At 45.4% G+C, this 15628-nt stretch overlaps 3 protein-coding genes across 5 annotated transcripts in view; 1 reads left to right on the top strand and 2 right to left on the bottom strand.

Moving 5' to 3' along the window:
* Positions 1-15628, top strand: part of ppp3r1b (protein phosphatase 3 (formerly 2B), regulatory s1ubunit B, alpha isoform, b) — a 37679-nt gene that overhangs the window by 13154 nt on the left and 8897 nt on the right. The window lies entirely within an intron of this gene.
* LOC115028695 (E3 ubiquitin-protein ligase TRIM21-like) lies at positions 4554-9525 on the bottom strand. Its single transcript, XM_029462565.1, is given in 3 exon segments — positions 4554-6051; positions 6053-6855; positions 7465-9525. Coding segments are annotated over 2 exon segments (1647 nt in total). The 5' UTR covers positions 6854-6855; positions 7465-9525; the 3' UTR covers positions 4554-5205.
* Positions 14947-15628, bottom strand: part of LOC115005429 (E3 ubiquitin-protein ligase TRIM21-like) — a 2443-nt gene continuing 1761 nt past the window's right edge. The window contains exon 1 of the mRNA XM_029427272.1: positions 14947-15628. This exon is cut by the window's right edge and continues 1761 nt beyond it. Within this exon, the coding sequence (XP_029283132.1) occupies positions 15494-15628 (135 nt within the window). The 3' untranslated portion in view covers positions 14947-15493.

Here is a 15628-nt window from a genome sequence, read left to right as displayed (position 1 = left end):
ATATAGTTATACTACATTTGTTGCATTTATGAAATTACAGAATGACAATAAAAGAAACTGTTGCTATGTTTACCTGTTTTAACAAATGAAAACACCAAACTCTTGTGAAGAGAAGGAAACAATACACTGGCATGTTTAGTCCTACTTAAATAAATTAAACACAGAACTATGCAGACTATTTGAGTCCTCCTCATATTTGTTGAATAAAATAAATATAATATAAAAATGCATAAAACAATAAATACAATATAAAAATTAAATGAATAAAAAAAGTAGCCCACTTTGAAAAAACCAAACGTATAGCTGCAGCCTAATATCTTAAAGAGGAAACATAAACAAATCGGTCAGTTTGTATTTAATTATGTGCGTGTCAGTGTGTTTCCATCCACATGGAGGTGCTGATCATTTCTTTGGCTTTTAAACAGACAACAGCCTCACAAATGTCCCACAACATGTCTTTCAACATCACATCTTCTGTTTGCTCATTTCTCTCCACATATGAAGCACACAGGTCAGCCAGCATCGTTATCAGGGAAAGCAAATGTATCTGTCCGCGCAGAGTTAAAGAACTTTCCTCTGAAACTTATCTTTTTTTGGTTTTATCCATGGTTAGCACACCGAGTTAGGCGGGGGTCTGCAACTCAAGATAAGCCACCTGCAGGGAAAGGCACCGCGCCCGTGTGACGCATTCTTTAGTTGACAAACTATTAAAAACTATTTTATTTCAGTGTCACAGTATCACCTCGAACTCCAAGATAAGAGGTGTTCCCTTTGAAAGATTGTCCGCTGTGCAACAACAAATACATGTTCCATGTTTTGTTTTGTCAAAGCTACAGGAGCCACTTCAGACAGGTTAAAGAGCCTGTGGTTGCAGACCCCTGCTGTAGTGCAACAAGCAAAATGACTGTGAACTCAACACTGAGGGTTTTATGTTATTTTCCTGTTTCAATTGCATTAAATAATACCAGCACCATCTTTACAGAACTATTTAGTTACTATTCAAATCTTAGCTTATAAAAAACATGATGATTTTCATGCACAACTTTGAGCAACATATAAAACAGCAGTTATTGTTGTTCTAAATTAAAATGTAAGGTTACCCTGCTTGACGACTTCATGAAAGAAAGGGAAAGGAAAGGAGAGACCCTGCCCGGAGGAAGCCCCGGGCCCCCGTCTGGAGCCAGGCCCAGAGGGAGGGCCCGACAGCGAGCGCCCGGTGGCCGGGTTTGCCACGGAGCCCGGTCGGGCACAGCCCGAAGAAGCTACGTGGTGCCTCCCATCCCTCCATCCTGTGGGCCCACCACTCATGGGAAAAACCGCTGGGGTCGGGTGCACTGTCACATGGGTGGCAGTGATGGTCAGGGACCTCGACGGACCAGACCCGGGCAGCAGAGGCTGGCTCTGGGGACGAGGAACGTCACCTCTCTGTGGGGGAAGGAGCCGGAACTAGTACGGAAGGTGGATCGCTACCAGTTGGATCTGGTGGGGCTTACCTCCACGCACAGTCTTGGCTCTGGAACCGTACTCCTGGATAGGGGTTGGACTCTATTCTTCTCCGGAGTTGCCCAAGGTGTGAGGCGTCGGGCCGGGGTGGGGATACTCACTAGCCCCCGGCTGAACGCCGCTACGTTGGAGTTTATCCCGGTGGACGAGAGGGTCGCCTCCCTACGCCTTCGGGTTATGGGGGGGAAAACTCTGACTGTTGTTTGTGCCTATGCCCCAAACCGCAGTTCTGAGTGTTCGGCCTTCTTGGAGACCCTGAATGGAGCCCTGCAGATGGCTCCAGTAGGGGACTCCGTAGTCTTGCTGAGAGACTTCAACGCACACGTGGGAAACGATGGAGACACCTGGAGAGGCGTGATTGGGAGGAAGGGCCTCCCTGATCTAAACCCGAACGGTCGTTTGTTGTTGGACTTCTGTGCTAGCCATGGAATGGCCATAACAAAAGCCATGTTCGAACATAAGGATGCTCATAAGTGCACATGGTACCAGAGCACCCTAGGCCAAAGGTCAATGATCGATTTCGTAATCGTATCATCTGACCTGAGGCCGCATGTTTTGGACACTCGGGTGAAGAGAGGGGCGGAGCAGTCGACTGATCACCATCTGGTGGTGAGTTGGATCAAGGGGTGGGGGAAGACTCTGGACAGACCTGGTAAACCCAAACGGGTAGTGCGGGTGAACTGGGAACGTCTGGAGGAAGCCCCTGTCCTGGGGATCTTTAACTCACACCTCCGGCGGAGCTTTTCAGCCATCCCTGTGGAGGTTGGGGGCATTGAACCTGAGTGGGCGATGTTCAAAACCTCTATTGCTGAAGCTGCGGTGATGAGCTGTGGTCTCAAGGTCTTAGGTGCCTCAAGGGGCGGTAACCCTCGAACACCGTGGTGGACCCCGGTGGTCAGGGAAGCCGGCCAACTGAAGAAGGAGTCCTTCCGGGTTATGTTATCCGGGAGGACTCCAGAAACAGTTGCAGGGTATCGAAGGACTAGAAGGGCGGCAGCTTCTGCCGTGTCAGAGGCAAAGCAGCGGGTGTGGGAGAAGTTCGGAGAAGCTATGGAGAAGGACTTTTGGTCGGCACCAAGGTGCTTCTGGCAAACCATCCGGCACCTCTGGAGGGGGAAGCGAGGAACCATCCAAGCTGTGTACAGCAAGGGTGGGACCCTGCTGACTTCAACTGAGAAGGTTATCGGCCGGTGGAAGGAGCACTTTGAGGAACTCCTGAATCCGACTAACGTTGGTTGAGGCAGAGCTGGAAGCTGATGGGGGATCATCGTCAAATTTCCCTGATGGAAGTCACTGAGGTAGTCAAACAACTCCACAGTGGCAAAGCCGCAGGGGTTGATGAGATCCGTCCAGAAATGCTGAAGGCTTTGGGTGTTGAGGGGCTGTCTTGGTTGACACGCCTCGTCAACATTGCGTGGAAGTCTGGGACAGTGCCTAGGGGTTGGCAGACCGGGGTGGTGGTTCCCCTATTTAAAAAGGCGGACCAGAGAGTGTGTGCCAACTACAGGGGTATCACACTTCTCAGCCTCCCTGGTAAAGTCTACTCCAAGGTACTGGAAAGGAGGGTTCGGCCGGTAGTCGAACCTCTGATTGAAGAGGAACAATGCGGATTCCGTCCTGGTCGTGGAACAACGGACCAACTCTTCACTCTCGCAAGGATCCTGGAGGGGGCCTGGGAGTACGCCCATCCGGTGTACATGTGTTTTGTGGATCTGGAGAAGGCGTATGACCGGGTCCCCCAGGTGATACTGTGGGAGGTGCTGCGGGAGTATGGGGTGAGGGGGTCACTTTTGAGGGCCATCCAATCCCTGTACGCCCAAAGCGAGAGTTGTGTCCGGATACTCGGCAGTAAGTCGGACTCGTTTCCCGTGAATGTTGGCCTCCGCCAGGGCTGCGGTTTATCACCAATCCTGTTCGTGATTTTCATGGATAGGATATCGAGGCGTAGTCGTGGAGGAGAGGGGTTGCAGTTCGGTGACCTGAGGATCTCATCGCTGCTCTTTGCAGATGATGTGGTCCTTATGGCATCATCGGTCTGTGACCTTCAACAGTCACTGGATCGGTTCGCAGCAGAGTGTGAAGCGGTTGGGATGAGGACCAGCACCTCCAAATCTGAGGCCATGGCTCTCAGCAGGAAACCGGTGGATTGCCTACTCCGGGTAGGGAATGAGCCATTACCCCAAGTGAAGGAGTTCAAGTACCTCGGGGTCTTGTTCGCGAGTGAGGGGACAATGGAGCGAGAGATTGGCCGGAGAATCGGAGCAGCGGGGGCGGTATTACAGTCACTTTACCGCACCGTTGTGACGAAAAGAGAGCTGAGCCAGAAGGCAAAGCTCTAAATATACCGGTCGATCTTCGTTCCTACCCTCACCTATGGTCATGAAGGCTGGGTCATGACCCAAAGAACGAGATCACGGGTACAAGCGGCCGAAATGGGTTTTCTCAGACGGGTGGCCTTCGTCTCCCTTAGAGATAGGGTGAGAAGCTCAGCCATGATAAGCGGTAGACGATGGATGGATGGATGGATGGATGGATGATGGTTACCCTGCTTTACTTTGATATATACTTTAGTTTTTACAGTGATGTTTGTCCCTTTTTTAACCAATAAATCTAAATATAGAAGACAAGGATATTTGTCTTGTTATGTTTATCTTCTCTACTTTGAAGATCGGTATGATTCTTGAAAGATCACTAATGTTTATCGTTATCACGATATGAAATGACGTATAGCAGGATAGACCATTATGTCCGTATCACCCAGCCCTAGTTAGCGCTGAAGTCAAACAGTTATAACCCTGAATATTTTCATTAAATGAAACCCTTCTTTATAAACTATATATAGTTTGCATAGACAGCTATTCAATGTATTTAAATGCAGTATTTACCTCTCTGTATATAGTACTTCTCATTGGTAGTGGCAGAGTTCGTCCTTCACCTGCTGGATTGATGAGCGACAGGAAACACGATGTATTTGTCATGAAATACAACTTGTGTTTTTACCAGGCTCTTCTGTTCAGTGTTTGGTGTTCAAGTCACTGCTTACTCAGGTCTTGTGTTCAACAACTAGTTTATTTCACAATCACATGTTTACACATTTCTTAGACTCAAGTTACCAGTAATTAAGTAAACCACCCTTCACACAAAATAGGAATCGCCGTCGGCATCTATTCTATTAATTTACTTTGTCAGTTAACTTTTTATGTCGGTATAACAACAACAAATACTGTATTCTGAACATACTAAAGGCATGTTTTATGCCTTACTCTTAATAGAAGCCTTATGACATTGAAATATTCAGCAATATGTTTCTGTGGATGCACATCAAAAAGAAGAATTAAACGATAAACTTTGATTTTGAGTAATTTTGCTAAAATGCTGCAAACTGCAACTTGACATATTTGTGGTTATTATAAACAGTGATTCCTTATGGAAGTGAAAATAATCTTTATCAGAGGTTTACATTGATATTCTGCACGTAACGTGTGTCATGATGCAGGGTTGAAAAGATCAATGCATCAATTTATAGTGTCGACAATGTAAAGGATGCACATAATAAAATAAATCTTAACAATGAAATGTAACTTAATCAACACAGTAAACGGATTCTGTAGAACATAAGATGTAAACTACAGTGTTACCTCTAAATATCTATGTTTATTCCCTTGAATAGAATTAAATCAATACATGAAATAACGTAAGTGATTAGTCGACTCTGACAGAAGAGATGATTAAAGGTGCAGAGTTTGTACCATCATAATTCTGACCCGGGTAGAAGAATGGGAAGAGTTTCTCATTGAAGGAGCAGCCAGTAAAGGAGTAGATGAGAGCTGCAGTATCTACGTCATAAAAGCAGACCAGACCCTCCTGATAATCCACAAACACCCCCACCTTCTGAGGCTGAGACTTCAGAGAGAGAAAGACTCGAGGGTCATCAAGAGCTTTGTACACATTTATATCTCTCAACCGTATAGTCCAGTTACCAAACTGAGAGCCCAGTGGGACAGGTCCCTTCCTGTTGATCGACTCTCTGGTCACTCCTAAATCCCATTCAGTCTTTCCTTTAACTTGAACCTCAAAGTAAAATCTACCAGAAGAGAAACTCTGCTTTCCTAAAACACAAGGACATTTAGAAAATCTCTTTGGGTAGTTGGGGAGATTCTTCTTCACATCACCACGACTCACTTGTTTCTCATCATCAGACAGAATTAAATAAGGATGTGCTGTATCAGCATCAAGAGTCACATCCACTGCATACTTCTGGACCCTCTTCAGCTCAGCTTCAAGCAGCTTCTTCATCTCTTGACTGAGTGTCTCCTCCAGCTGAGCCACAGCTCTCACCACAGTCCCCTCATATGATGGTGGAGGGACCCTGACCATTGTCCAGTCTTTGGTGGGTGGTTGGTGATGGATGTTTAGGGACTGGAAACTCTGGAGAAGATGGAGTTGGTCTTCAGACTGTGAGAGGTGCTCCACCTCAGTCCTTCTCTTCATCAGCTCATAGATTTCCTGTTCCAGCTCTTTGATGAAAGCTTCGGCCTGTTTTTCTGTTAGTTTTCTGCTTCTCCTTGATCGTGCCGATGAGCTCGTCCAGTCCTCTCTCAACAGACTCCATAAGAGAAGTGAAGACCTGAACACCTTCTGCCACCTCTCTGTCTGCATCTTTGTTACTGAGATCGACAGACTGTTTGATCTCCTGGATCTTCAGTCGTCTCTTCTGGATCATCTGCTGAACTTTAACCTCTGTCTTCCCCAGCTCGGCCTTCTTTCCTTCATATTCTTCTTTCAGAGGAACAACATCATGCATCTTGTGGTCTAAAGCAGAGCAGAGCATGCAGACACATGTCTGGTCGGTCTTACAGAACAGCTCCAGAGGTTTATCGTGCTTCGTACACATCCTGTCTTCCAGATTCTCCACAGGGTCGATCAGCTGATGTCTTTTCAGCCTTGACGCTGTGAGATGAGGCTCCAGGTGAGTCTCGCAGTAGGAGGTCAGACACACCAGACAGGACTTCAGAGCCTTCAGTTTGGTTCCAGTGCAGACATCACAGGGAACTTCTCCTGGTTTATCAACTTGTTTCTCTGACCTGCTGCTGCTGGTTTTCTGTTGCTCTGACTCTCTGAACTGAACAACCATCTCAGAGATGAAAGTGTTGACATGGAGCTCAGGTCTTGTGTTGAAAACCTTTTTACACATCGGACACAGGTACTGGTCATTAGTATTCCAGTGTGCATTGATGCAGTTTTTGCAGAAGTTGTGTCCACATGGTGTGCTGACTGGATCAGTGAACACATCCAGACAGATGGAGCACAGGAACTGGTCTTCAGATTGCAGATAGTTTGCAGCAGCCATATCTGCACATGTAGTGTGGAAGAAAAAAATACTTTATTCAAAAACAGTTTAAATTATTTGATTAAGAAGAAAGTGTGATTACTGATGTTTTAAGTATAACATTTTGCAACGTATTTTTGAATCATATAATTTGTTTTAACTTGCACCACGCCGAGCTGTGAGAAACCGCGAGCAATTAACTCGTGCTGCCTTAACTTAACATCCTGTTGTGTAAACCAATTGTTATTAGAGAATATCACTGCTAACAAAGCTCTGCTTACTTGATGATGATAATGTTTCTTTAGCTGCTTCATCTTAAAAGCCTCCGGCTGGTTCTCTTATGGAAAGCTTTTAATGTGAAACAGCTACAGGAAACAGGAAGCAGTATGTAGGAAGTGATCAGTGTCAGTAAGAATGTCAGGAAAGCAGAAGTGACTCAGTAACAATTTACTAAAGTCCTGAGAAGTGACAGAGAGATTGTTTAAAGCTATTAAAGTGGGATACTGTATCGTGGCTCTCTGGACAAACATTAGTTATATAATTATATAACTTCCCGAGTTTAAAGTGAAAGAGTAGAGCTGAAGTTGTGAATCCTGCTTGTTGAAAGTGTAAATATGATCAGCTGTACTCACCAGTGTTTGGCAGAGACTCTGCTGTGTTGTTGACAAAGATCTGATGACTTCAGTTTGTTTTAGAGAGAAACTGAGACTTGTCTCGACTGCAGCGTGGCTCCACTCTGACAAACTTTACTTTCACTTCTGCAGTGTGAGGTGAAGCTCTCCTTCCTCCTGTGTTGCTCCTCCTCCTGCAGCTGTTTGTCAGGTGTTGTTTCCTCATGTTTAGACATGACTTTAGTGACGTTACAAATATGTGTCTGGTTGAACGTGAGATAAAAGTAAACTTTAAACTTCATGACGTACAAGTCAGATACTTGAACTGTGCAGCCCTGGGCGGCTAAAACTTCCTCAGCAGCATCTTTCCCAAACTTATTGTTGAGTAAATTGTTGAGGGGTAGAACTGAGCTGTGTGGGAACTCTGTGAGAAGTGGAAGAGTAAGAATACTCTGTAATATTAGCAGCCCTAACAATGTACTGGATTATTGTAAAAAGGCACATAGATGGTTTAGAGCAGGGGTGCCCACACTTTTTGGGCTTGTGAGCTACTTTTTAAATGACCAGGTCCAAGTGATCTACCTGTATAAAAAAAATGCTGCGGAGGGGGGGTGCTGTCGGAGGTTGCACTCCTCTCCTTTCCTCCGCTCTGTCTCTGACTGTAGGTGTGTGTGTGCGGGAGCAAAACGACAGCGCAGGAGGTGAATGCGCAAGGCAAGAAAGAAAAAACAACAACTTGAATTTCTGGTGGCGCGGTGGTTCCGTTGGGGGAATATATATGTATAATGTTTTTTAACTGTGCGCGATCTACCCGCACTACAGGTCGATCGCGATCGACCTTTTGGACACCGCTGATGTAAAGGCTGAGCCAACGCTTTAAGCCACTGAGGTGGCGCTTTGTTTTACTTAATTGACGCACTTGTTGTCGTGTCTGCTGAATAGCGATTCCGATACAAAACGTTTCCATTGGAACATTAATTTTGTTTATTCCTTGTTGAATCAGCTTTCCAATAAGCAAACAAACATGACATTCAGACACACAATAACTTAGCCTTTGGAGCAAAGGTTACCCGTTTACCTGCAGGCGGAACCGTCAACAAACATTGGTTTCTATTCATATCAGAAACGCTAATCGGCTCCTAAAAATGGAATCAGGGATGTCATGAGAACAGATATTTCAGAAAACGTGTCGGTACTAGTTTTTCTAAACGACTACAAGTACCGGGGCAGGACTCGAGGTTAACGCCATCCCGAGGTTGATAGAAAATGTGCTGGGGTCGAACATGAGATCTGTACTGAAACTGAACAGAGCAATGACGCGTTAAAATCCGGAAGTAGTGAAACGCAGTAACTCACTATCACCCTGTTTCCCTGATAATGTTTCAATGTAAACAAATCTGTGTTGAAATCTACGATAGAAATCGTCTGGAAGAAGGATAGTGGGCAGCACAGTCCTGCTTGGCTAAAAATACGGAGCTAACGGAGAATGCATTGAGTTACATTATGATACGTTTAAGTTCTATTCATTAAGAATTAGTAATGGCCGAAGCTAAAATCTATTATGACGTGTTCAAATCTTGTAAAATAAAGTTTTTGCGAGAAACTTAAATAGACAGAGGTTTTCATAGCAATATAAAATAGATATAAGAGAAGGAATTTTAACGTGTTTAATAACTTTCTAATACAAACAAGTGTTTATTTGATTGTTTTGTTTAGTTTTTCCCGTTGTATCGACAATCATGGAAATTCACTCGTATTGGTTTCGACTCCAAATGTCTGGTATTGTGACATCCCTACAGAGAAGACGATCCAAAAATTGCATTTTTAAAATTTATATTACAAAATATAAACTTGTTATATCAGCCAAAAGATCAGCTCAGTTTTTACCTGTAACATTCAACATATTTATCCAGCATTTACAAACACAGTTGTCCTTTGTCAACATGAGAAGTGATCCTGAACCTGTGTCACAAACTGTGTCAGTGCAGTGACTCAATGCTTGTGGTTCCTTTGTGTTGGGGTCCATCCAGTGGTCGCTCTGCGCCATGACACCAGGAAGTGTTGTACATGGAAGCTTGTCCTGTTACTGTAGTGCAGGGGTCGGCAACCTTTACTATCTAAAGAGCCATGTTGCCCATCTTCCACCAAATAAGATTTGTCTGGAGCCTGCAAAACATATTTGATAACAGCTTATAGATTTAATATATAGTTATACTACATTTGTTGCATTTATGAAATTACAGAATGACAATAAAAGAAACTGTTGCTATGTTTACCTGTTTTAACAAATGAAAACACCAAACTCTTGTGAAGAGAAGGAAACAATACACTGGCATGTTTAGTCCTACTTAAATAAATTAAACACAGAACTATGCAGACATATTTGTTGAATAAAATAAATATAATATAAAAATGCATAAAACAATAAATACATTATAAAAATTAAATGACTAAAAAAGTAGCCCACTTTGAAAAAAACAAACGTATAGCTGCAGCCTAATATCTTAAAGAGGAAACATAAACAAATCGGTCAGTTTGTATTTAATTATGTGCGTGTCAGTGTGTTTCCATCCACATGGAGGTGCTGATCATTTCTTTGGCTTTTAAACAGACAACAGCCTCACAAATGTCCCACAACATGTCTTTCAACATCACATCTTCTGTTTGCTCATTTCTCTCCACATATGAAGCACACAGGTCAGCCAGCATCGTTATCAGGGAAAGCAAATGTATCTGTCCGCGCAGAGTTAAAGAACTTTCCTCTGAAACGTCATCTTTTTTTGGTTTTATCCATGGTTAGCACACCGAGTTAGGCGGGGGTCTGCAACTCAAGATAAGCCACCTGCAGGGAAAGGCACCACGCCCGTAGACGCAGGAGAATGTGACGCATTCTTTAGTTGACGAACTATTAAAAACTATTTTATTTCAGTGTCACAGTATCACCTCGAACTCCAAGATAAGAGGTGTTCCCTTTGAAAGATTGTCCGCTGTGCAACAACAAATACATGTTCCATGTTTTGTTTTGTCAAAGCTACAGGAGCCACTTCAGACGGGTTAAAGAGCCGCATGTGGCTCCTGAGCCGCAGGTTGCAGACCCCTGCTGTAGTGCAACAAGCAAAATGACTGTGAACTCAACACTGAGGGTTTTATGTTATTTTCCTGTTTCAATTGCATTAAATAACACCAGCACCATCTTTACAGAACTATTGAGTTACTATTCAAATCTTAGCTTATAAAAAACATGATGATTTTCATGCACAACTTTGAGCAACATATAAAACAGCAGTTATTGTTGTTCTAAATTAAAATGTAAGGTTACCCTGCTTAACGACTTCATGAAAGAAAGGAAAGGAGAGACCCTGCCTGGAGGAAGCCCGGGGCCCCCGTCTGGAGCCAGGCCCAGAGGGAGGGCCCGACAGCGAGCGCCTGGTGGCCGGGTTTGCCACGGAGCCCGGTCGGGCACAGCCCGAAGAAGCTACATGGTGCCTCCCATCCATCCATCCTGTGGGCCCACCACTCATGGGAAAAACCGCTGGGGTCGGGTGCGCTGTCACATGGGTGGCAGTGATGGTCAGGGACCTCGACGGACCAGACCCGGGCAGCAGAGGCTGGCTCTGGGGACGTGGAACGTCACCTCTCTGTGGGGGAAGGAGCCGGAACTAGTGCGGGAGGTGGATCGCTACCAGTTGGATCTGGTGGGGCTTAACTCCACGCACAGTCTTGGCTCTGGAACCGTACTCCTGGATAGGGGTTGGACACTATTCTTCTCCGGAGTTGCCCAAGGTGTGAGGCGTCGGGCCGGGGTGGGGATACTCACTAGCCCCCGGCTGAGCGCCGCTACGTTGGAGTTTATCCCCGGTGGACGAGAGGGTCGCCTCCCTACTGCCTTCGGATTATGGGGAAAACTCTGACTGTTGTTTGTGCCTATGCCCCAAACCGCAGTTCTGAGTATTCGGCCTTCTTGGAGACCCTGAATGGAGCCCTGCAGATGGCTCCAATAGGGGACTCCGTAGTCTTGCTGGGAGACTTCAACGCACACGTGGGAAACGATGGAGACACCTGGAGAGGCGTGATTGGGAGGAAGGGCCTCCCTGATCTAAACCCGAACGGTCGTTTGTTGTTGGACTTCTGTGCTAGCCATGGAATGGCCATAACAAACACCATGTTCGAACATAAGGATGCTCATAAGTGTACGTGGTACCAGAGCACCCTAGGCCAAAGGTCAATGATCGATTTCGTAATCGTATCATCTGACCTAAGGCCGCATGTTTTGGACACTCGGGTGAAGAGAGGGGCGGAGCTGTCGACTGATCACCATCTGGTGGTGAGTTGGATCAAGGGGTGGGGGAATACTCTGGACAGACCTGGTAAACCCAAACGGGTAGTGCGGGTGAACTGGGAACGTCTGGAGGAAGCCCCTGTCCTGGGGATCTTTAACTCACACCTCCGGCTGAGCTTTTCAGCCATCCCTGTGGAGGTTGGGGGCATTGAACCTGAGTGGGCGATGTTCAAAACCTCTATTGCTGAAGCTGCGGTGATGAACTGTGGTCTCAAGGTCTTAGGTGCCTCAAGGGGCGGTAACCCTCGAACACCGTGGTGGACCCCGGTGGTCAGGGAAGCCGTCCAACTGAAGAAGGAGTCCTTCCGGGTTATGTTATCCGGGAGGACTCCGGAAACAGTTGCAGGGTATCGAAGGACTAGAAGGGCAGCAGCTTCTGGCGTGTCAGAGGCAAAGCAGCGGGTGTGGGAGAAGTTCGGAGAAGCTATGGAGAAGGACTTTCGGTCGGCACCAAGGTGCTTCTGGAAAACCATCCGGCACCTCAGGAGGGGGAAGCGAGGAACCATCCAAGCTGTGTACAGCAAGGGTGGGACCCTGCTGACTTCAACTGAGAAGGTTATTGGCCGGTGGAAGGAGCACTTTGAGGAACTCCTGAATCCGACTAACACGCCCTCTATGGTTGAGGCAGAGCTGGAAGCTGATGGGGGATCATCGTCAATTTCCCTGATGGAAGTCACTGAGGTAGTCAAACAACTCCACAGTGGCAAAGCCGCAGGGGTTGATGAGATCCGTCCAGAAATGCTGAAGGCTTTGGGTGTTGAGGGGCTGTCTTGGTTGACACGCCTCGTCAACATTGCGTGGAAGTCTGGGACAGTGCCTAGGGGTTGGCAGACCGGGGTGGTGGTTCCCCTATTTAAAAAGGCGGACCAGAGAGTGTGTGCCAACTACAGGGGTATCACACTTCTCAGCCTCCCTGGTAAAGTCTACTCCAAGGTACTGGAAAGGAGGGTTCGGCCGGTAGTCGAACCTCTGATTGAAGAGGAACAATGCGGATTCCGTCCTGGTCGTGGAACAACGGACCAACTCTTCACTCTCGCAAGGATCCTGGAGGGGGCCTGGGAGTACGCCCATCCGGTCTACATGTGTTTTGTGGATCTGGAGAAGGCGTATGACCGGGTCCCCTGGGTGATACTGTGGGAGGTGCTGTGGGAGTATGGGGTGAGGGGGTCACTTTTGAGGGCCATCCAATCCCTGTACGCCCAAAGCGAGAGTTGTGTCCGGATACTCGGCAGTAAGTCGGACTCAGTTCCCAGTGAATGTTGGCCTCCGCCAGGGCTGCGCTTTATCACCAATCCTGTTCGTGATTTTCATGGATAGGATATCGAGGCGTAGTCGTGGAGGAGAGGGGTTGCAGTTCGGTGGCCTGAGGATCTCATCGCTGCTCTTTGCAGATGATGTGGTCCTTATGGCATCATCGGTCTGTGACCTTCAACAGTCACTGGATCGGTTCGCAGCCGAGTGTGCAGCGGTTGGGATGAGGATCAGCACCTCCAAATCTGAGGCCATGGCTCTCAGCAGGCAACCGATGGATTGCCTACTCCGGGTAGGGAATGAGCCTTTACCCCAAGTGAAGGAGTTCAAGTACCTCGGGGTCTTGTTCGCGAGTGAGGGGACAATGGAGCGAGAGATTGGCCGGAGAATCAGAGCAGCGGGGGCGGTATTACAGTCACTTTACCGCACCGTTGTGACGAAAAGAGAGCTGAGCCAGAAGGCAAAGCTCTCAATATACCGGTCGATCTTCGTTCCTACCCTCACCTATGGTCATGAAGGCTGGGTCATGACCGAAAGAACGAGATCACGGGTACAAGCTGCCGAAATGGGTTTTCTCAGACGGGTGGCTGGCGTCTCCCTTAGAGATAGGGTGAGAAGCTCAGCCATCCGTGAGAGACTTTCAACATCACATCTTCTGTTTGCACATATGAAGCACACAGGTCAGCCAGCATCGTTATCAGGGAAAGCAAATGTATCTGTCCGCGCAGAGTTAAAGAACTTTCCTCTGAAACTTATCTTTTTTTGGTTTTATCCATGGTTAGCACACCGAGTTAGGCGGGGGTCTGCAACTCAAGATAAGCCACCTGCAGGGAAAGGCACCGCGCCCGTAGACGCAGGAGAATGTGACGCATTCTTTAGTTGACGAACTATTAAAAACTATATTTTATTTCAGTGTCACAGTATCACCTCGAACTCCAAGATAAGAGGTGTTCCCTTTGAAAGATTGTCCGCTGTGCAACAACAAATACATGTTCCATGTTTTGTTTTGTCAAAGCTACAGGAGCCACTTCAGACGGGTTAAAGAGCCGCATGTGGCTCCTGAGCCGCAGGTTGCAGACCCCTGCTGTAGTGCAACAAGCAAAATGACTGTGAACTCAACACTGAGGGTTTTATGTTATTTGCCTGTTTCAATTGCATTAAATAACACCAGCACCATCTTTACAGAACTATTTAGTTACTATTCAAATCTTAGCTTATAAAAAACATAATGATTTTCATGCACAACTTTGAGCAACATATAAAACAGCAGTTATTGTTGTTCTAAATTAAAATGTAAGGTTACCCTGCTTTACTTTGATATATACTTTAGTTTTTACAGTGATGTTTGTCCCTTTTTTAACCAATAAATCTAAATATAGAAGACAAGGATATTTGTCTTGTTGTTTTATCTTCCCCAGTTTAAAGATCGGTATGATTCTTGAAAGATCACTAATGTTTATCGTTATCACGATATGAAATGACGTATAGCAGGATAGATCATTATGTCCGTATCACCCAGCCCTAGTTAGCGCTGAAGTCAAACAGTTATAACCCTGAATATTTTCATTAAATGAAACCCTTCTTTATAAACTATATATAGTTTAATAGACAGCTATTCAATGTATTTAAATGCAGTATTTACCTCTCTGTATATAGTACTTCTCATTGGTAGTGGCAGAGTTCGTCCTTCACCTGCTGGATTGATGAGCGACAGGAAACACGATGTATTTGTCATGAAATACAACTTGTGTTTTTACCAGGCTCTTCTGTTCAGTGTTTGGTGTTCAAGTCACTGCTTACTCAGGTCTTGTGTTCAACAACTAGTTTATTTCACAATCACATGTTTACACATTTCTTAGACTCAAGTTACCAGTAATTAAGTAAACCACCCTTCACACAAAATAGGAATCGTCCGTCGGCATCTATTCTATTAATTTACTTTGTCAGTTAACTTTTTATGTCGGTATAACAACAACAAATACTGTATTCTGAACATACTAAAGGCATGTTTTATGCCTTACTCTTAATAGAAGCCTTATGACATTGAAATATTCAGCAATATGTTTCTGTGGATGCACATCAAAAAGAAGAATTAAACGATAAACTTTGATTTTGAGTAATTTTGCTAAAATGCTGCAAACTGCAACTTGACATATTTGTGGTTATTATAAACAGTGATTCCTTATGGAAGTGAAAATAATCTTTATCAGAGGTTTACATTGATATTCTGCACGTAACGTGTGTCATGATGCAGGGTTGAAAAGATCAATGCATCAATTTATAGTGTCGACAATGTAAAGTATGCACATAATAAAATAAATCTTAACAATGAAATGTAACTTAATCAACACAGTAAACAGATTCTGTAGAACATAAGATGTAAACTACAGTGTTACCTCTAAATATCTACGTTTATTCCCTTGAATAGAATTAAATCAATACATGAAATAACGTAAGTGATTAGTCGACTCTGACAGAAGAGATGATTAAAGGGGCAGAGTTTGTACCACCATAATTCAGACCAGGACTGAAGTACGGGAAGAGTTTCTCAGTGAAGGAGCAGCCAGTAAAGGAGTAGATGAGAGCTGCAGCATC

This window comes from Cottoperca gobio, chromosome 1, assembly GCF_900634415.1.
Source record: "Cottoperca gobio chromosome 1, fCotGob3.1, whole genome shotgun sequence".
In the NCBI taxonomy this organism is placed as follows: Eukaryota; Metazoa; Chordata; class Actinopteri; order Perciformes; family Bovichtidae; genus Cottoperca; species Cottoperca gobio.
Note: the sequence above shows the minus strand (reverse complement) of the source record. Positions and strands in the feature narration are given on the sequence as shown.